This window comes from Maniola hyperantus, chromosome Z (genome assembly GCF_902806685.2).
Source record: "Maniola hyperantus chromosome Z, iAphHyp1.2, whole genome shotgun sequence".
NCBI lineage: Eukaryota > Metazoa > Arthropoda > Insecta > Lepidoptera > Nymphalidae > Maniola > Maniola hyperantus.
In genome coordinates this window covers 6,851,961-6,875,105 of record NC_048564.1, presented here as the reverse complement: position 1 = coordinate 6,875,105, position 23,145 = coordinate 6,851,961, and the positions used below count along the sequence as shown (strand labels likewise).

The window sequence follows — 23,145 nt, the reverse complement described above, 5'->3', positions numbered from 1 at the left end:
GTTCCTGTCCCCCATCTAATAAGTGGTGTTGCTAAAAAATATATCTAAAATTCACTGTTTTTGTTTAATATTAGAGACATTCCATATAGTTATTCGTACATACTCGTAACATCACGATATATCCGGTAGGTGGATTTCGTAAAACCTGCAGCAATCATTATTACAACCTCAATGAGGAAGTTTCAGGACGAACGTTCCATAAAAATTTCATAGATGGCGCTGTGTACTGCACCCACTAAAATCGAAAAATAATACCTATATCTATATGATTTAGCCAGAATATCAGCATTTTCGTTGCCAACTATTCCAGCATGCTCTGGTACCTAGCGTAGAAACACTCGGTATTGGGCCAGGGAGTCTGTGCAGTTTTCAATCAGTCTTGAGTTAACAACCTCAGAGGACAGAGCTGAAAGAGCTGCCTGGCTCTCCATATGTTTAATTGACGTTGTTGTTTTGCAGGGTGTTTTTCGTACAAATTGTTATAGCTTAAACCTTCGCTCGGAAATTATTTTTCGTTTTTAGTAGGTGCAGTAAACAGCACCATCTATGAAAATTTTATGGAACGTTCGCCCTGAAACTTCCTCATTGTTGTAATTGTCTGAATTTGTGCGATTCTTGTTGCCACAATGCATTGTAGCCAATAGTAAGCGAGCATCAACTTCGATCGTGACATTTTAGCTGTCATTCTACCGCAATCGAGCAGCTGATCATATAATATACAGCTTATATGTGTCTGCGTCTTGTAGCTAGGTATATCTAGTACTGCGCATATTAAAATAATATATTTCAGAATCACCTCAGAATAAAATATATAGGTAGTACCTATTTGAGCAGGAAAATATGATAAGTTGCAAGTCCACGACCTATAAATGATTTTTATTATTCTATCCGTAGATAGAGTAATAAACATGTAATAAAGGTATATTGAAGTACTGTGTAACCGCGTATGAGATGGCGATAGCACGACGTAACGATGAATAACATGACAATTATTACCATTGTTTAGTAGTCAATATTTGTATTAACCGATCAACAATATTTGTATTAAACGTTTTTTATGTAAAAACAAGTAAATAACTAATGAGAAATACAATGACGCCACGAATTCTCAAAGTTGGTTTTGCAACTAAAGTTGCATTCCTTGTATGTATTCTTGAAAAAAACCAGTTACACGATAAGGGACAAAAATAGGTTAGCTGCGTCTCAGTTTATCACATTAGTAACTTTATCTGTGCTATCTTTTTAGTGTGAATGAGAAAGCAAACGTTCCTGTATCTACCTTCATTACTCATTTCTACGATTCTATCTCGATTTGGAAACAGGGATGGCTTCCCAATTTCTCATTCAGTTAAAATTAGATAAAACTTACTCGAAAAGAGCCTTGTTGTTGTACCGTTGTACTTACTGTATCTGTATAGTGTATGTACTCTTCTCTTCTGTGGTTCTTAAAAAAATATATTTTTCTGGTCGGTCTTACAGTGTTACAAACACAGAGTACATTGAATATACGGGGTTACAAAGTACTCTGTGGGCAGCACATACGTAGTATCCATATTAATCTGTGGCAGCACCGGTGGGCAATGTCCGGTCTTTTATTTCTGGCAGGTGGTGTCCGGTGTGGTGTCCGGTGAAAAAATGTGGATAAAATCTTGATAAAATAGAAGTCCTGACTCTTGCCTTTAATTTTAATAATCTAAACATTAATAAGTAATTTTCCTTAGTTCTAAGATATAGGTATAAAGTAATAATACGCTAATATATTATAGGAAATAGGTTTTTGTATTGTCTGGTTATTGTAGTAATAATATGGTGGTTGTACAATGGAGATTTCATTGGAGAGGACTCTTCAGAAATATTAAGTGAGTCATTATCATTGTTAAACTAATCTTTACCGTGATTTTACCCTTTTAAAAACCCTTATATTCTACTTACCATTCTTTAGTTAAATAGGTACAGGAATCGTCTACAATTTTCGTCGTTCAGTTTATTTATTAGATACTTAATAATAAGTACTTACCTAATTTGTAATAAGTAGTCTAATCTGAAGAGCTGTATGATGCATTATGCAAAAGGCCTTAAAGATCGCCTAGCGATCAGACCAGTCGGTCAATACAAATAAATTTGTCTTTCGCCGGTCAGTCCGCTAAGCGCTTTGTATGCAAAAACAAATCTCAGCCGGGCTTGTGTATTTAATTAAATGTTTTTCTTTATGAAACATGCTTCCTTATGTACCGTACCTACTGCAACCATTAAAGTAGGTACTTTAAAGCAATATTATTTCAATGATGATGATGACTACGACTATGTCCTCATGGATTTAGGTTTTTAAAAATCCTATAGGAACTCTTTAACTTTCCGGGATAAAAAATAGCCTATGTAGCAGTATGTAAAAAAATTGTCCGGGATGTAAGCTAACTATGTACCAGATTTCATCAACATCCGTTAAACTATTAGGCTGTAAAAAGCTAGCAGACAGACAGAGACTTTCGTATTTATAATATTAGTTATAGTATTATATGGATTAAAAATAGGCAAATTGTGATGTAAAAGCACCAGTTTTTTTGGTGGGTTAAATAATTGGTAATATAAAGATATATTACCAATTATTTTTTAAGATTAACTCTCAGACTAAAATACACCTTGTTAAAAGTATAAGTAGATATAAAATCTGTGGATACATGGTGCTATGATAGAAGCGGTCTGTCATACGCTTACTAGTAAGTTATAAATAAATGCTTTTTTATATTATCTTTGTCTAAATTAAGGCATTATTTCAGGGGGTACATAGCCTGGAAAGTATTGCAAGTAGTATTGACGTTCTACTCGCTGACTTACAACATCCATATGAGCCAGAGCTACGTGGTGGATTGCCTTTTAGAACCCATTTTTTGGTTTGTGGATAACTTTGCTGGTTATTTGGGAAAGGTGCGTAACAGATTATTTTAAAGCCAGCATTAGAGGAATTTGAATTTGGCATATTATGAGGACTAGGCTTCAAAATCATATGAATCTGGTGATTCTATAATGAATAATCAGGTGCTGATAGGGACTTTTTAGTGACTCTTTACTCTGAACATTTGGATCATGAAGTTGACAGGTGACATTAATATTATTATCCTGGAGCCCCTTTAACTGGACTTAATTAAAAAAGCCTGTTGGGTCCAACAGAATCTGAGGTTTTATCTACTCAACCGATTTTGATTAAGACTAAATGTATGGTCTATGGCAGTAAATTGCCAAGTTTCATTTAAATGCTTGCATTTGAGAGAATATTTAATTTGATTTGATCTTCATATAACAATATTCACTGTTCTTGATGGTTCTTGTTTTGTTTTAGGTTTTCGTTTTTTGTGTGACATTTCTAACTACAGCCGTTGTTGTAATTGCCTATTGGCTTGGGTTGCCATACTGGTGGGAGAGAAGCCCATACATGACTGTGTTTCTAGTAGTTTTCGGAAATTGGCTTTTGCTCAATGTTGCATTCCATTATTACATGGGCGTTACTACTTCGCCAGGATACCCACCAGACGTAAGTATTATTGTTGAATAATTGAATATATAATTTAATTGATTATTATGTGTATTAGTACCACTTAATTCTAGTTCACCTTAGTAGTTAGTGACTCATTGACATATCAACATAATATAACTGAAATGGTTGGGTCTAGAAACTTGAGATTTTGGAAATTGGTTTTCTCAATGTAGACGTTAGTAAAAAAGATTTCTAAAAGTGTCACCCAAGCAAAGCCAGGAAATATAAACTAATGTAGCATAATATGCTTACAGATTCAAATTATTTATTTTTCTGGTACAATGTACAATTTATGAATTAATATGAAAGGTATAAGTCCCGCAAATTGCTATTGCGCTGGAACCATTTCTCATTAACATCGAAATGTCGTCATTATGACGTCAGCCGAAATAAAATATACCCTCAGCTCGAAACTTCAGTCTAGTGCTGACGTCACTAAAATGGCGGCCACGTGCATTAGCAATTTGCGGGACTTCTAGCTTAAGTACATATAGTACAGAGTACCTGTTACTGTAAAATTGTAAGTGCAACGATATTTGTTCCAGGGTGCACTTATAGCAGAAGCGGCTAGCATATGCAGGAAATGCATATCACCCAAGCCTCCGCGCACTCACCATTGCTCCGTGTGCGACCGATGCGTGCTGTGCATGGACCACCATTGCCCTTGGCTCAACAATTGTGTGGGATACTACAACGCCCGCTACTTTTTCCTCTACATGGCTTACATGGTTGCTGGAGTGACATTTATCATAATCGCTGGCTTCGATTTGGGGTATCAAGTTTTATGGGTGAATGATAATGGTGAGTACATGCAGATAAAAAAGTAGTTGCCAAAAAATTATTTCTATTCATTCTTTTTTTATTCAATTACTAGATGATGCCCGGGACTTCGTCCACGTGGATTTATCCCGTTCGAACCCGTGGGAACTCTTTGATTTTCCGGGATGAAAAGTAACCCATGTCCTTCCCTGGGATGCGAGCTATCTCTTTACCCAAATTTCGTCAAAAACGATCGAATGGATAGACCGTGAAAGGCTAGCAGACAGACAGACAGACACACTTTCGCATTTATAATATTAGTATGGATTGTTTATACCTATTACTTACTCTATTGTAAACTAACTAATTGTTGAAGCTTGGTTATTATTCTAGATTTTTTAAACATTCTCAAAACTTTCTTAGTGTGAGTTTACTTTATAATTACAGCTTTTGCAAAGCTTAAGATTCTAGATCCATAAGTTTAGAATGTGCAGATTTAGATCAGTCTGTATTATTATTTGTATTAATTTACTGTACTGATCAGATGGTAGAATTGCCTATCTCATGAAGACCAATATGACCATGATAATATACAATAATATATTATTATATTTAATATTGCAGTTTAGAGATAATGAGTTGCGCAAACTACGAAATTTAGTAATAGGCTACTTGACTCATATCTAATTTCGTCCAATAAATGATTATTTATTATAGTATTTTGCTTAAGACAACGAAATATATCAATAACAATTTTTAAAAACGCAGGATGGATATATAAAACCAATTTAAAAAAATACAGTTTTTATTTTTATTTGAAACGCAGAAAACGCTGTCAGCCATGATGTGACGTCATTAAATATGTAAACAAAGAAATGTCATCCCTATGTCACGCGGGGACTAACGTAGTATCGATATATATAAAATTTAAAGTCCTGACTAACTTATATATCAACGCACAGCCTAAACATCTAAACAACTGGTCCTAGATACATGAAATTTGGTGGGTGTGTTCTTTGTAGGTAAAGAGAAGGTATCCACTAGGAAAGGATTTTTTGAAATTCCACCCCTGAGTGGGTTAAATAGGGGTTTGAAATTTATGAAGTCCACGCGGGCGAAGTCACGAGCATAAGCTAGTTTTTATATATTTCTAAAATCTCATAGTAAACGTAAAAAAATATCGTTTTCTCTTTATAAATTGAATAAGTTATTAAGTAAGACTTACAACAAACTGATCTTTGCAAAAATAAATTTGGGTTGAAGTCTTTGTCATATAGGATCCCTTTAAGCAAGTCTTCGCGTGTTACGTATATTTATTTCACTGGGCACTCTAATCCACAACTTTCCTGTGGTCTTTATCGATGCGTTTTTTACATTCTCGGATGACACAATAACGATAATTACTATATTTTTCATGTAAACTAGTATAGAAGTCATGTTTATTAAACTTTGGGAGGTTATGCTGTTGTTTACAAATGCATGACGTCAGAGCACAGATAATCTATGGGCCAAACATGGCCGACAGTGTTTTCACCTGTCTAAGAAAAATATATTTTTAAATTAAAGTTTTACGGTTTTTAGGGCGCAAAAAAATATAGTGTTAATTTTTTTGATCTAATAGGACAAATATTAACCATTTAATACCAACTTAAAAAAAGTGTCAACTAGCCTATTATGGAGCGAAATTAATTTCTTTACCAATAGTTCTATATTCTGGCGAAAGGCTTTATATGTTTAAATATGTTTGATTCCTTAATGATTATTTGAACATACCTATGTTAAATAGTGTTAAAATGCGAAATTATTGCAAGAAAAAAATTCTTCCCAATTGCAATATTGTATTTGATTATTGTAATTTGTTAACAGGGGGTATCACACATGAAAATGATCCTGAATTAATCGGCCACCCCGTGCGCTTGAACCGAAGCGGTGTGTTTGTTCCAGTAAAGGTGATTGCCGAGTACGACGCCGACAACTCTCCCCGAGTACACGACTTACCTATCCCTGTCATCACAGAGGCTCAAAGGATCACAGCTAACCCAATGAAACGAAAGGCAGTTGTCTTCATGACAGTCATGTGTCTCTCAGTATTTTTCGCTCTCGGCACACTCACTATACTTCATGCACGGAATATAAGCAGAGGCGAAACGAGTATAGAGTCACACATAAACGCCACTTTAAGGAAGACTCACACGAAACACCAGTTCAGAAACCCGTACAACTGTGGCCGAATCAAAAATTGGAAACTGTTCCTTGGTCTGACACAAGGTAGGACTTTTTTGAGACATGTCTTAATGCCTTCCCCTCATCCACCGAATGGGACAGGGCTTTCGTGGCATACGGTGAATAATGCGATCGAAGACTGGCCCTAATTCTATAGCATTATATGATCAAGTACACGATTTATGTTTCTGCACCAGCGAATTTATCTTCGTAAATGTTGTTGTCTAATGTCAAGTACAGTCTGAATATAAAATAAAATGATACGAACAATAGAATAAGACTGACTATAGTACCAGTGGAACAGAAAGAAATTATTTTCTCGCTAGTCCACAGCTATGCCAAATTTTAACTCATTCAATATAGCCTTTATGGAGATTTCATTTACAGTATTTCTAATAACAATTTATCAATTATTAGCTGAGTAACTAACATAACTAAAGTTTTCACATGATATATCGAATTATATAATATATACAATAATAATAACTTAGTAGTCTCATTTATAAATAAGTTAGATGCTTTTCAAATCAGGTACCTATCAAATAAAATCGATGCGAGACACTATAGTACGCGACAGGTCGAGATGGTGATCGGGTAGAGAACGCCCCGCACACCCGCTCAGCTCCCGCGCTAGCCCGGTGCGGGCGAGTGTGCGGGGTGTCCCCCCCGCCTAACCCCGATTTCTATCTCAATCTGTCGCTTACTATAGGTGTGACGTCGTTGCCAACAGATACAAGCGTGCGAGGGAAATAGCGAAATGTTTCAGGTTTCTACTATCCTTTCAATTTTCCTCGTCCTGTTATTTAAATTTAATTATATTATACCCAATTTTAGAACGAAGTTTGACGTCTCCACATAAAGTATAATAATCCTGTTTTAATTCTTTTTGTATATAAAATAATTGATACCTATGTAGTTTGTAGATAAGATTAAATTATACAAAATTAAACAGGCATTGTGGCTAATTCCTTTGTACACAATCTCTAAACTAAACTAAAATATCACATCAGCCCAGTTTTACCCATCTAGATTCAATTAAAAAGAGGGAACTTTCATTCCTGTTTGTTCCCACGTGAGGGACAGGTCGTGGTGACAGACAGGGAACAGTTAGGCCGCCAGAATGAATTTATGATGATATTAATATCAATATATTAATATAGTGAAAATTTGATTTAAATGTGAAGGCTGGCTTGGAGGTTGTGCTGTTGGAAAGATAAAATCGGATTTTGACGTCCATTTTTAAATATTCCATTTTAAAAGATCTCATTTTTTATTAATAAATCAGTATAAATTAAAAGTATAATAAGAATAATATAAGGTTTTTATTATATTATATGTAGATGACTAAAGATGCTAGCTATTTATGATGGGTCTCTACGCAACCTATAGAAAAGATCGTTGTAGGTTTTTGTCGTTGTCACTAGTATAGAACTCTATGTAACTTGAATGTGATCTAATGGATATTTTAGGTACTCGTAGATTAAGCGAAATATTGGTGTCTAATTGTTGTAAGAGCAAATGTGTAAAGAAAGTATTCTGTATACCTAACTTATAATTACTTTTAAGATGTACTAAGTAATAACTTCCACTGAATTACTAGTCAATTAAGTGTATGAATGTGTAGGTACCATTAGGTAAATAAATGTTGAAGAATTAAATATGTCTTTTTATGCTTTTTAAGTTTATTTATAAACAACTATTTCCACATGTTCTTTTTATGGAAATATGGTTTTTGACTAATCCTTCCTTATACCGGCTTCCCACGGTACGTGATATTGCGGACGGAGGCGGATCAGCCCGCACCGACGCACCATGGGAAGAGTAGGTGTCGTCCGTGGTAGTGTTGACACGTCGTCGTCCAGACTTTGTGCGCGGTGCGTTGCTGTCCGTGGTCGTCAGCCGTGCGTGTCAATTAATTAACAATCCACAGAATCACGCACCGTGGGAAGTAAGAAATTATTACCGTTAACTCATGTGACAAACAAATTATTATAGGTATAAATACTTACATACTAATATTTCACACAGTTCACGACAGAGAACTAAATGACAGGCGTAAAATGTTAGTACATTCGACGAAGGTAGCCCTAAAGTGGTTGTTTACGTCACCATAGCCTACTATTTGAAAAATCGTTGATTCAGGATCACACCAAGAGTTCCCTCACTTCAGTTCACTTGCTAATATTATATGCACGAATATAAAGTTTAGGTCGAAATTCAAATAGTTTTATTATAAACGTTTGGGTCCGTTATGACCACTACCCGATATGGCCAGTTCCCGGCATGTCCATTCCACGTATGACCACTTCCCGTTATGATAACTTCACACTGCTCTTCCCATTATGACCATTTCCCGTTATAACATTTTAAATTATAAGTAAGTATTCTATCATAGAATTTTTTGCTGTTGAAAACTCAATCCAAGTGTCAATTATAGTGTGGTCAAGTCACAAGTGATTGTAATTATAATAATGTTCTCGCGACCAAATTTCGACCACGGCGGCCAAGCTCCATAGAGAAGCGCCAACTGCGCGGGAGATGTTATAGTGCACAAGTGTGTGCTCAAACAAGTGCACTCTCTATTCCCTCACTCTCATGTCAGATGGGACGGAAATCCGACACAATCGGAGAGAGATCATGCGCAGAACCGACGGATTTCCGTGGTCTACGAGGCACGGGGGTGACACATAGCCATCTTCCTAACTCCAGGCTAGTACTGAGAATTTCTTAACAGAAAAACCCAATATCTATTTGTGGCCCGATCCGGGAATCGAACCCAAGACCTCGTCATCCGCAGTTAAATATGCTAGCCACGACCATCGAGGCAGTTATTGATTATACCGAAAGTGGTCGTAGGTATCGAGAAGTGGTCATATCAGGAAGTGTACCTGTACATATCGGGAAGTGGGCATAACGGACTCAAACGCAATATTAAAAATACTGATATACTTGCTATTAAGTAATTAGTCACAATAAATAACTTTAGTTTATAAAATGAAACAACATACATATCTAATTTATTAATGTTCTTTATTAAATTAAATCAATAAATATTATCTTTAAAATACTTTGGCGTAGGTACTTACATAATAATTGGTATTGAATTATGCGCACGTATAACCAAATCTGATTATAATAGGCGTTGATCGCATTAAAATTTCTTAATGGGACACCATTCTAGTCGAATCTCGATTAGAAGTTGCCTAAACTTAAAACTATATTGCACTTTCTGACTTGATAAAACTAATTAAATCTAATAAATTAAATTAAATGAACTAAGTTATCAAATTGATCAATCCTTTTGGCAAAAATAACTTAGAACATGCGACGGCTTTGCACCGCAAGACATCGAGCATTTCCCTAAATTACTACTAAATACTACTTGGAGACAATAATTTCTTTCCTAGCCTAGTCTAGTATATGTGGTCATAGAAATTATGTCCAGCACTGCCGTCTATCGGTTGACGACTAATACGACAAATTTTGGGAAATGCTTCGAAATATTTTATACAAGTACCTACTGTATATACCTAGGCAGTATAGGCGTGGTCACGTAAATACTCTGCTAGGTAATGTTGTATTATTTGAGGTAATAACAATCCATACTAATATTATAAATGCGATAGTGTGTATGTCTGTCTCCCTGTCTGTGTGTCTTTTTGACGAATAGATAGTTTGCACTTTGCATCCCGAGGAAGGACAGACCGTAGGCAGTCCTTTAGAACTGACAAAATAACCACAAAAAAGCCAGTTATATTACCCGAGACCAACAGTGTTCATTATAATGTGAGAGATAGTTCAGAAAGTGAAATTGATGATATTGATTCTGATGTCTCGATGTAAGAGTCATAGATTATTTAGTAAATATAATTTTATTATTATCATTATTTATTTGCGTTATTATTTTATTATCTTGTTAGGAATTTGAGTTATTTGTTTCATTAAAATCCTTATTATTATAAGTATTTATCTTGTATGCAGTTATGATAGGGCCCAATTAGTAGTTATTATCATAAATTTTTACTTAGCTTTAAACAAGTTAGGTTGAATTTTACTCGCACGTGTAAATATGCCAGAAGTGAAAATGCGGTAACACACGCATTAGGACTTATAACCGTTCAAAATATAAAACATTAAGTATTGTTAAAAAGTTGTATTGCTATTAGCCCTTAGCCGGCTGGTTTGGCAATACCTACAGGCACTATTTGCTTGATTTGTTAGTTATGAGATCATTATATTATTATACTATGCAAATTAGTGATAACATTGGCCCAAAATTTGGAAGATCATATTTTAGTCAAATACTTGTAGTACTTATATCTATTATCTGCTATATCGGATAGTTATATATTATTTAGGTAGGAATGTTAGTTGTATATAATGCTCTATTTGATCTGGCAGTGGTTTAAGGCGAATTATCTATAGCTATTTTATCAAAATATTGTGAAATTTGTACTACTCCTATTGATATAATTGGATGTTTCCTATATATAGTTGAACTACAGTACCGATTTATCTGTTACAACTATTATAGTCTAAGTAGATAGTACTAAGAATGCGCACATACTTAAGAACTATCTATTCACCTACCTAAAACAGAGAAAAATCAAGCGGAAAATCGCGAGTGGAATTCCGCGCGCAAAAATTCTCCGCATTTTGTCCATGCAGTTATGACTTCGCGCTCTTCTAATATTTCTATGAGACACATTCGAGCGAAATTTTGCGCGCGTTTTTCCGCTAAAACATTGTCCTTGGCCGAACAATAATTTTGTACTAACAGCAATGCGTAACGATAGCCGTTATGCCTACTGAAACTATGACAGCGCAAGGTGGGATAACTAGTCCATTGTTACAATACTGTTAATTATGAGGATACTGTAGATTGTCGGAACTGAGGGCGAGTGACGCTAGGACGCTCCTTCTTTGCGGGTTCACTCCAAGGTTTTCCCAGTTGATCCAGGACAGTCGGGCTGTCAAATCTGCGCAAAATAAATTCATCTGTATCGGTCGCTCTCGTATAATAATAGTGTATGTAGGTAATACGCGACCGGTCAAGATGGCAATCGGGGTATGAGGCGGGGGGACGCCCCGCACACACACACGTCACCCGCGCTATCCCGCAGCGGGTTAGCGCGGGGGCTGTGTGGTTGTGCGGGGCGTCCCCACCCCGATTACCATCTCGATCTGTCGCGTACTTAGTACCTACCTACTTAATATCATAGTTCAAGTTCTTGCCTCGTAAATTTTGCTATGCTAGTTACATATTGTTCAAGGATTGATTTTTTTCAAACATGTAGGTAGCGTGGTTATAGCACAATAATATTATGTGGGTAACTATTCTTATGTAGGTATTTAATTGTAGACGAGTATGTATCCCTAGGACACACAATCCAGTTAGGTATGTCCAATTTCGAGAAAGAGGTCAGCCGCCGAATTCAACTCGGCCGGGCAGCGTTCAGGAAGCTTCGAAATGTCTTCTTGTCCAAAATTATATGTATGGAAAAACCCACTTTTAGTTTTTCCATGCATTTTCTCAAGACAAACATACCTGCCCTGTTTTAGTACCTATATAAGTCCCGTAATTTCGCATAGAGTAGGTAAGTATATTTAGCGTTTTAAAACTTACCACTTGTGTTCCAATGAGCTCTATCAGCCTTGATTTCACCCCGAAGACACTTTTCAACGTATGTAAGGGGATCATAATCAGCATCCAACACCTGCATTAAATAATTTTCTTTAAGGGTGTACCATTTCTCAGGTACACAAAAATATATATGGCACGTGCGATGGTAGCATATCAGCAGCGCATCCAATGCAGTAATAATACGTTTGTAGTGAATCGTGGCTTCTAGGAGTTCAAGGTCCAAGGAACCAATACATTTATTTAATCTCTTTACAAGAACATTTGTTTCTTTTTTATGTTAAGTTTGTACATGCATGTTAGATATAAAACCAGCGTACTTAAAGGTTTTTGCATGAATAAAATACTTTACTTTTAAAATGTATGTGTATTCCATGGTGCCGTGGCGGGCGTGTAGGTAGAGTAACTAGTAAGTCATCATCATCACAACTTGTCACCAGTCCAAGTGAACACGGATCTCCTCTTAGAACGAGAATAGTTCAGACCATATTCGATTACGCTGCCCAAGTACGGATTGGCACACTTCACACACTTTTGAGAACAATATGAAGAACTCTCAGGCTGCAGGTTGCCTCACGATGTTTCATTCAGCGTTAAAGCAAGTGATATTAATTAATTACTTAAAATGCACATAGGTACCTAGCTCCGAAAAATTAGAGGGCCGGGGTCGAATCCCATGAAACCCGAACAGCAGGCTAGACTAGAGTATTATCGCTTCTGATAGAAATAGAGTAAGTATAAGTAGGTAATTAAAATTAGTAGTAAAAATTACCTCTCTCAGCAGCGCAATGTATGCGATCGCGAGCCGTAAAGTATCGATCTTGCTTAGCCGTTTCTCATAGGGGAAAGTCGGCACATGCACACGCAATTCGTCGAACGCCGAGTTTATACTGCTAAAGACAGAACATCATACACACATTTTAGTAGCGTCACAATAAAATTTTTCAAAGTGAAAATTATTACTGAGGTTCATGGGGCTTTTTGGGATTTACATAATGAAATCCGGGAAAATTACCTACTGAGGTTCATTAGACTTTATTACCTAAGTACTGAAAACCGGGGAAAAAAAATCCGGGAAAATTACTGAGGTTCATTATTTTTTATTAGCTCCTGAAAACCGGGAAAATATACGAGCTTTATGGGACATTAGGTACCTGCTGACATCCGGGTAAATTACTGAAGTTTATTAGGTTTTATTACCTACTGAAAATTGGGAAAATATACGAACTTTTAGGGACATTAGGTACCTATAATAAGGGTAGGTACTGATTTAATAAAATCTTGTATACGGAAAATTTACATAACAAAAATTGCTTTAATCACAATATTGCAAAATTAATTAAATTGATTGTTTAAAACAGAACCTGAAGTTCTAATCTCGAGACACAAACATGTTTTTAAGGACTCGTCAAGGGAATCGAAACCTATAGGGTACTTCCCGTTGACCTAGGCAGGTAGCAATGTCTTATACCACAAGTACCTAAAGGGAAAAATCCGAAACAGTGAATTTGTGGTTAGGCACATGTGCGAATCTGATTTAGACTTGACCGGGTTTTTCATGTGGACTAGTAGATAACTTTTATAAAGCTAACTACACACAGAGGCAATTAAATATGATACCCATTGGGTCCGGACCTCAGCATCCGTCGCCGCTCGCGAACATTCGCAGCAGCCCGTTGTACGCGGTACGGTGAACCGCCACACTGGTAGTCCGGCTCCACGGAAGACTCCAAAAGACCATCTTATTAGAACAAAATATTTTATTAGAAAAAATGTTAGAAGAAAGTGGGTACGTCGAATTAGGACCTCCTCCTAATTTGAGTAGGTTGAAAGGAGAAGCGAGTTACAGTGTGGAATGTGGGTCCGGTCCGGGATAGGCCCGCTCTAGTATAATTTTCAAGTTAACATTAACTGCTGCCGAATCCTTTATCATTTAAAATGAACGAATGAGCGTCGGAATTTTTTTTTTCAGAGCCCTGAGTAAAACATGAATATTTTAAGAAATTACCATCGCTAACCGGTAGTTAGTCTCTTGTAGGGACTTCCACATGCATCGCCATTCTGGCACCTTAGGAGTCTATCGGTTTTCGAACTGAGCTTCGCAACCCAGCAGCTATATCGGTTACTCAGTTTTCGTATGGATGTCTTCATTTCCCATATGATTACGTTAATAAACTTAGAGCATAGCTCTCCATTACCTCTCTCTAAATCTCTCATTAAGTCACTCAAACTTTCTCATGAGGCCCATAGTTTTTTATTTTATTTTCTTTATTGGGTTTACCAACAGTTTATAACATTTAGGTACATAAATAACAATTTTAATTTTACAAAATACTTTCGCAAAATGATAAGCTAATTATAGGTAGGTAAACACATGGTAGTTAGTGACCATGTGTCGGAAAATGTTTAAAGAAGTAGGTACCTCCATGCAATTGCCTGGAGTGCTGGTGAACGTATGCTGCAAGAGGCAGCTGGAGTCTTGTACGAGCCGCCGCATACACGCATGATGGCAGATCCGGGGTCATAGCCGGACCCTCGTCATCAGACCCGTCGGCATATGCGAATTTCAAACCGGAATAGTCCAATCGACGGTTTTCACTTTAAGTAATCACACAAAAACTATTAAGTACCTAATTCATTCACCTATCTAGAATTTTCGATAATGTGTCTAATAGAATGACACATCAACCTACAGCTGAAATTGCTGGATCTAGAAACTTGAGATTTGCACGTAGGCTACTAAGAAATAATTTCGTAAAAACGGCATCTTCAAAAAACCAGAACATGCAACATGAAAGTCGTGTGAAAAAGCTAGTAACTTCCCAATTACCTAAATATCATTTTTTTTAAATAATATATTATGTTTAAGTACTAAAGACTTACTGACAATCCGAGAAATTATTCAGCTTAGTCGAGAAAGTAAAACGCATTCCAGTCGTAGTTGGTTAGTTTAGGAGAATATTTTTCCAAAAAATACTTTATCTCAGGCTTTCGAAAAATATAAAAACATGACATGTGAGAAATGCCTTTTTACCTCAAAGGCGGTGAGGTTGACGAGTCCGCAACCTGAGTCCTGGTTCCTGACATACCTTTTTGTTTCTAATATCGTACTTGCACTTATCACTTGTAAAACGAACTAACAACAATTCCGGCAAGAGAAATAATTTTATACCGCAGGGGTGGCCATTTTGCGAAAACTTGCTGAAGATGTATTTTATCCCATTGCCATAGGACTGACGGATCGTAAGGATGAGGAAATAAGGTTCAAATTTACTAGTAAAGGTTTATATGTGTGCTTTGTGAAGTGTTCAATTCAACCCTGTTGAGTGTTGATTGGGCGGAGCTTCCAAATGTTAGGGCGGTTCGGGGATGGATCTCGGTGACTGTACGGGAAAGAGTGTTAAGTGTTAATTTATATGAATATATTGATTGACAAATAAAATTAAAATTATTTGGACTGAGTATCGATCACTATCCATATAAGCACGCCCTACCAGTAGGTTAGATTATAAATGTTAACTTCGATTGTTTATGTAAAGTACCTATCTCTCTCTATCTCCGGTCGTTCCTTCATTGCTGAAGATCGTGGTCCTGGCAAACTGCCCTCGAATGGCTTATCTGTTTCCATCGGCTTCTGTCGGTGGCCATTTTTACAATGTGATGAAATCCACATCTGCTGGACTACTTTAGCTGGTCGTACCACCTAGTTGGTGAGCGGCCTCTCGGTCTTTTGCCCTCAGTGTTGCCCGTCACTATGAGCTTTTCTAAGCTGTCGTCCCCCCGCCGTATGATGTGGCCGAAATATGAGAGCAATCGTTGGTAACATATGGAGGAGAGTCGAGCAGTGATTCCGAGTTGCGAAAGGATAGACACGTTTGTGCGCTTGGCAGTCCACGGAATCCGTAGCATCCGCCTCCAGCACCACATTTCAAACGCATCTATTCTTTGCCTTTCTCTTGCTTTGATCGTCCATGTCTCTACTCCATACATAAAAATTGGGAAGATTAAGGCACGAACGAGACGGGTCTTGGTTTTGAGTGATATGCCTCTGTTCTTCCAAATCCCAATTAATCCTGTCATGGCATTTTTCGCCATCGCAATGCGTCTCTTTATCTCTGGCACACAACTGCCATCATTGCAAATTTGGGATCCAAGGTAGATGTAATTCTCCACGACATCCACTGATGGTATTATATTACAGTTGGACAGCTTACCAGCGCGATCAACTATCATTAACTTGGTCTTACTCCTGTTAATGGTCAAACCCAAATCCATACTATCTGCTTCTAGTTTTTGTAAAAGTTCTTTCATGTCCTCCAAAGTGGTGGTAATGAGAACTATATCGTCGGCATAACGTAGGTTGCATATTCTTTTCCCTCCTATTGGAAACCCTTTCTCCCAATTCTCTGTTGTTTTGCGGATTATGTACTTGGCAAAAAGAAGGATGATATTGATCAGGTTTTTTTCAAGTTCATGTTAAAAATATGTAGGTTGAATACATGGATCATCATCATCATCATCGTCAAGCTATCGCTCGCTCTTTACTTAGCACAGGTCTCCTTTCAGAATGTATCCATATTCCATATGGATGCGTTATCTAAATCTTTCTAATTGAGTTACGAGCAGGTATTTTTATGAACTTAAACTTTTTTTATACCTACTTAATAAGTAGGTATGTATTCTATTTTATGCTCAATTAACTTCTCTTTTATTTTGATTAAGTAGTAAATATTTTTATATACGGCAGCTATATGACGCCGAGTCTTGTTTTATTTTACTTTACGTCGTTCTCCCAGCAAGTTTTCGGAGTTCGGATGGGAGGCTTAACAGATCGATGCAGACCATTCCCTCTCATTGGCGGAGAACGAGTCTGCTCATGACAGTGGCTATAAAACAAACCCAGCTATAAACTTCCCAATAGTTAATATAGATGTACACGACCTCATAATTTTCAGATGCTATCTATCTAGTTCATTTACCTATAATAATGCTCTAAAATGGCCAAGATATACCTACGTACGTAATAGCTACTCAATACTCATCGAATTGGATTTTTATTATGAAAATAACTATTTTGGTAGTATACAGTCCGGGCTAACTATAAAGCTAGTCGATTTCAAAAACCATCCAAATTCGATAGATACATATTTTTCGAAAGTAGAACAAAATGTATTTAACAAGTAATTAGCTAATCTTTCTTTACATAGTATACCTAATACAAAGTCGCTTCCTGCCATCTGTCCGTTTAGGTCTTTTAAACTAAGCAACGGATTTTAATGCGGTTTTCATGCGGAGTGAATACGTTGGTATGGTTTAATATGTTTTGTGTTAATTTGTTGAAATATGACGATAAATTGTTTAAGATGTCGAAAGAAATCATGCGGACTGAGAGCTTTCAAGGAAAATGCTCTGTTATTCTTTAAAAAAAACCGGCCAAGTGCGAGTCAGGCTCGCGCAACGAGATTTCCGTACTACAGTCGTATTTTTTTGTCATTTTGCACGATAATTCAAAAACTATGATGCATAAAAATAAGAATGCACAAGTGAAGACCTTTCATATGATACCCCACTTGATATAGTTATCTTACTTCGAAAATTGCAAATACTAATTATTAGTTCATGACCACAATTTTTTTTTTTTTGTGTGTTTAATTTAAACCACAAATTCACGGTTTTCAGATTTTTCCCCGAATGTCTGCTATAAGACCTACCTACCTGCCAAATTTCATGATTCTAGATCAACGGGAAGTACCCTGTAGGTTTCTTGACAGACCGACAGACAGACAGTCAGACAAAAAAGTGATCCTATAAGGGTTCCGTTTTTCCTTTTGAGGTACGGAACCCTAAAAATAGCAAAATAACCACACTGACACCACATTATTATCTACATTTTACCGGTGCGAAGCCGGGTGGGTCACTAGTGTTATGACTTATGATAAAACTGTAACTAGACGATTCAAAGTCAAAGTCAAATAGGTATAATTTATTAAAAATAGGTAATAAATTACACTTTTTAACCGACTTCAAAAAAAGGAGGAGGTTCTCAATTCGTCGGAATCTTTTTTTTTTTTATTTTTTTTTATTTTTTTTTATTTTTTATGTATGTTCCCCGATAACTCGAAAACGCCTAGACCGATTTTGAAAATTATTTTTTTGTTTGAAAGGGTATACTTCAAAGTTGGTCCCATTTCAATTTGGTGAAGATCTGATGAACATCTTCGAAGATAGATACTGGAACTCCTCAACGGATAAGAGTAAATTGCTCGCGATCAGTGTAATAGCTTAGTAAACAGTAGACTTTTAACCAGTCATAGCATAATTCCATGGGGCCACTAAAAATTGTGAAATAAAAAATTTTTACAAAAAAAATAAAAACCGACTTCGTTACACAAACACTAAAAATTGAAAAATAATTTAATTTATTACCGAATATATTATGTATACAAGAGTTAATATAGTTCCATAATAATATTTTTTGGGGTCGGTGCCAATGAGGTGCCATTGTGGAGTCCCATAAAAATATGAAGTCTAGACGATTCGCGCAGCTAAAGCTAATTGGCACCGGCACCAAAAAATATTATTATGGAACTATATTAACTCTTGTATACATAATATATTCGGTAATAAATTAAATTATTTTTCAATTTTTAGTGTTTGTGTAACGAAGTCGGTTTTTATTTTTTTTGTAAAAATTTTTTTGATGGTCGGATGTTGGATTTGTTAGATAATAAATGGTGGTGATAATTACTACACGAACTTAAAACTGAATCTACGAGGGTTCCTAGGTAGTTTCTACAGGCCGTATGTATCAAATAATTCACTCAGGTACCTATAAGATTCTTGTTCTTCTGAACTCGTGAATTAGAATATCCTGAGTGCAAATTGAACTCACAATAGGTTTATTGAGGGCTTGCGAGGATATTAATAATTGAGTCAGACCGATGTCAAATCAGTCCAATATGTGACTCTGAAACGGTTCTCACTTTGGTGCGTATTTTTTAACATAATACTATTTTCATGTGAAATCCAATATTCAGCCCTTAGCTTCCCATAGCGATTTACTCGTCTATAAATTAGCGTCCCCAGTCCCTCTAAGCACAAACAAGTAATTTCTGGAACGGCTATAATTTGGTGCTAATTCGCCTTTCGGAAGTTGTGCCCTAGTCGACCCTGTAATTGATTTGTCGCGGCAAGAGGCGCAGCCCGGGCCCTGCGAGTGGCGCGCCACGCGACCCGCACGCGGCCTAACCACGCCCCACACGACCCTGCTTGATAACTCCGTAAAGCCAAAACCCTTTGTGAATTGTGATGACGTATCCTTAACTTCATCGTCATCATCATCGTGTGCTCTCTTCGAATCGAAATTTGGCGGTCATCATACGAAAAGCTTCTGTATCAAAAGCCGTTCCTTTATAACTTAATAACTAAGCCCTATCCACCTCCTTATAATAAATATATCGTCCAAGTATTTGCGTACTTTTGCGTTTGACTTGGATTTTTGTCTTCAGCTTCTTTCCAACACTAATCTTGGTAATGAGAATGGGGTTCCTCTGTAATGGCCAAAGAAAGCGAGCTTCCAGGTATGATAGTGGATATATTTGCTTTTTCTCTCTTTGTGGACCAATACCTAAGTGTTTTGTATAGAGCTTTTCCATGTGATCGTTTTTCTGTGTAGATCTCATTTCGAATACTTGCAGGCGATTGGTTGCTTCCTTTTTGAAAACCTAAGTTTCGCAACCATACAAGAGAATGGACAAGGTGCTCTCAGCTCGTGCTGTAATTTGGTGCAGCAGATAGCCTTAGACATCTTGATTCTTGTGAAATATGATTTAAGTTTGGCTTATAGGGCATTTTATTTCTATTAGGTCATTAAGATCCGAAGGGAAATGTCTACCCAGAAACCTACTTCATTTTTGGAAACACATCCATGCCCTGATTTTTCAATTTCAGGTAGAAGGGACTTTCAGGTTATTTTATGCCCAAAAATAGTTCTGGCTAAGGTACAACACCCTCAGACGTAGTGAAGTTGTACCGTGGACCAGCTTCTTTAAAACTACATACCTACCTTCAGTTTAAATTGAATAATTGCAGCTGATATGTAGTGCTACCCATTTCTTAGGAAACCTTAATTTATTTTTATAATACTAGCTTATGCTCGCGACCTCGTCCGCGTGGACTACACAAATTTCAAACCCCTATTTCACCCCCTTAGGAGTTGAATTTTCAATAATCCTTTCTTAGCGGACTCCTACGTCGTAATAGTTATCTGCTTGCCAAATTTCAGCTTGATCCGTCCAGTAGTTTGAGCTGTGCGTTGATAGATCAGTCAGTCAGTCAGTCAGTTACCTTTTCCTTTTATATATTTAGATACTAGCTTATTTTTAAAATTGCTGTGACACACGGACAAACGACATGAAACTATAAGGATGGGTTTCGTTTTACTAGTGAAACTCAATCTAAAGGCAAAAAAATATTCACAGACTTGTTAATGATTTTAATCCAAATATGAAAGCGGGAAACCGCGAGTGCGTTTTGGATATTGGCTCCAGTTAATTTATTTATACGACTGCATATGCTATGAGATTATCCGGTGAGTGCGTGCACGTGGGTACGTTGACACAGGCCGTGCTTTGTGTGCCTGGGTCAGGCGTAGCGTGCGGGCACGCGGCCGCGGGACGCCCGCCGCGTGGCGGACCAAGTGGTTGGAGCATGTACCAACGCCTTGGTCTACACTATTGCTGGCAGCACTTAATTAATCCATGTCGTGCATTCCCACAATAAACACTGTAATTGCAATTGTCGGCTCCGGGATATCGCGACAATCGCAGATAAACAAATAAGCATGTAGTGGCTCTGTATTGACCCTCACTCTTAGTAAAATTTTACTCTGCTTATACTTACGTGGCATAAAAATAAATAAAAATCTGTTTTAGAATGCACAGGTAAAGCCCATTCATATGATACCCCACTTGATATAGTTATCTTACTTCGAAAATTGAAAATACTAATTATTAGTTTATGACCAAAATTTAATTTTTTTTATGTGATGTAACCACTAATTCACGGTTTTCAGATTTTTTCCCTAATGCTGGCATTAGGGAAAAAATCTGAAAACCTATTAGACCCACCTACCTGCCAAATTTCATGATTCCAGGTCAACGGGAAGTACCCTGTAGGTTTCTTGACAGACAGACACAACAAAGTGATCCTATAAGGGTTCCGTTTTTCCTTTTGAGGTACAGAACCCTAATAGTTTTTTCACAATAATACATAACATACATCTAATAGGTACCTACATACATTCGATTTCGGAAAAAATGTAGGTAGGTAGATACCTAAATATCTTAGTGCAATTTAATGCGGGTGTCGGGTTTCATTATTATCAATCATTCAGAACATTTCTCGTGGAAGATTTATATAACTGTTCTAATATAACACACTTGCGCCTCCCGTGCGAAGTCTGGGTGGGTCAACTATAGTGCGCGACAGGTCGAGTTGGCAATCGGGTTATGAGACGGGGGGACGGACGCCTCGCACATCCGCATTTTACCGGGTTAGCTCGGGGGCTGTGTGGGTGTGCGGAGCGTTTGCGTCCCCACCCCGATTGCCATCTTAACCTGTCGCGTGCTATAGGCAGTATTTTAAATTAGTTCAGTCGATACTTTATCATCGAACTATGTACCTAGATCCCTATTTTAGTTTTTTCGTCAGTGCAAATCACAAAATCTTTAAGCTCATACAAACCTTAACATTATTGTCAATAGCCCGGAAACCAAATAGGTCCTATTATTTGCACACCCCAACCCGTATTTGTCTGTCTGTTTGTTGTATTTAAGCATTTATTATACGCAATTATTAACAAGTCGCCTGCAGACTCGTGCGCTTTACTGCAGACCAGTTGTTCTAAAACATCGCTTGCTTGCTTTTATATTCAGTTTACTATACTTACTTACAATTTAGCAGTGATTTTATGACTCAAAAATTTCCTTGAAACTTGAGAAATAATCGATAATAATTTCTAGAAAATAATAATCCATACTAATATTATAAATGCGAAAGTGTGTCTGTCTGTCTGTCTGCTAGCTTTTCACGGCCCAACCGTTCAACCGAATTTGATGAAATTTGGTACAGAGTTAGCTTATATCCCGGGGAAGGATATAGGCTACTTTTTATCCCGGAACATTAAAGAGTTCCCATGGGATTTTCAAAATACTAAATCCACGCGGACGAAGTCGCAGGCATCATCTAGTTGTTTATAATATTATCAATATTACGACTTGGTAATGTATCAATATTATATCTTGGTAAGCTGTGATAGCCTAGTGGTTAGGACGTCTGCCTCGTTTATGGGAGGCCGGGGGTTCTGTCCCGGGCACGCACCTCTAACTTTTTGAAGTTATGTGCGTTTTAAGAAATTAAATACCTATCACTTGTTTTAACGGTGAAGGAAAACATCGTGAGCAAACCTGCATACTTGATAGTTCTCATAATGTTCTCAAAGGTTGTCAATCCGCACATAGCCAGCGTGGTGGACTGTTCTCAAGCAAAACGGCTTAAAACTGCTAATTTTTTTTTAAATTCATGACTTTGATCAAAACGGTATTTTATTAATGTACTTAATTTTATTTCGTGCAATAACACCATTTTGCACCAGCTCCTCAACATTAGCAGTTGAGACGGCTACCAATTGAATAATAGAGATACCTATGTATTTGTGCGCAAGGAAAGTATAAATATCACATTTTCATGATGTCCCAGAGCAAAATTAAAAATATCCTTAAAAGTTGACAAGCACTGCAACCCCATTGAAAATAAAGCGAAACACGGAGGGTTAACCGACGTCACACGACTCATCCCTCGGTAAGCTTGTAACCCGTCGGCGGCGGCTCCTATGGGAACAACACACAAATTATCCAAAACTAATTGTCTAATGTGTTCACGCCATTTAACTAAACAGATTGGACGTATTGAGTGCAGTTTTTTTGAGCAG

General features: G+C 37.1%; 2 protein-coding genes across 3 annotated transcripts; one reads left to right on the top strand and one right to left on the bottom strand.

The window, feature by feature from the left end:
• Positions 1-1,588: 1,588 nt before the first annotated feature.
• On the top strand, positions 1,589-7,517 carry LOC117995811 (palmitoyltransferase ZDHHC16). The gene is made up of 5 exons (XM_034983831.2): positions 1,589-1,859; positions 2,778-2,925; positions 3,338-3,529; positions 4,078-4,333; positions 6,158-7,517. The coding sequence occupies exons 1-5, from the start codon at positions 1,807-1,809 to the stop codon at positions 6,661-6,663; spliced, it is 1,155 nt and encodes a 384-aa protein (XP_034839722.1). The 5' UTR covers positions 1,589-1,806; the 3' UTR covers positions 6,664-7,517.
• Positions 7,518-10,906: 3,389 nt separating this feature from the next.
• On the bottom strand, positions 10,907-15,281 carry Fer2 (48 related 2). 2 transcript variants are annotated; one of them, XM_034983839.2, is made up of 6 exons: positions 15,190-15,281; positions 14,578-14,753; positions 13,776-13,896; positions 12,928-13,048; positions 12,141-12,231; positions 10,907-11,493 (listed from the first exon to the last, which is right to left on the bottom strand). In XM_034983839.2, exons 1-6 carry the CDS (start codon positions 15,240-15,242, stop codon positions 11,375-11,377), a joined length of 681 nt encoding a protein of 226 aa, XP_034839730.1. In that variant the 5' UTR covers positions 15,243-15,281; the 3' UTR covers positions 10,907-11,374. The 2 variants fall into 2 exon arrangements, with proteins under 2 accessions (XP_034839730.1, XP_069364713.1); XM_069508612.1 differs by having other exon boundaries at positions 13,791-13,896.
• Between the last annotated feature and the right edge of the window lie 7,864 nt (positions 15,282-23,145).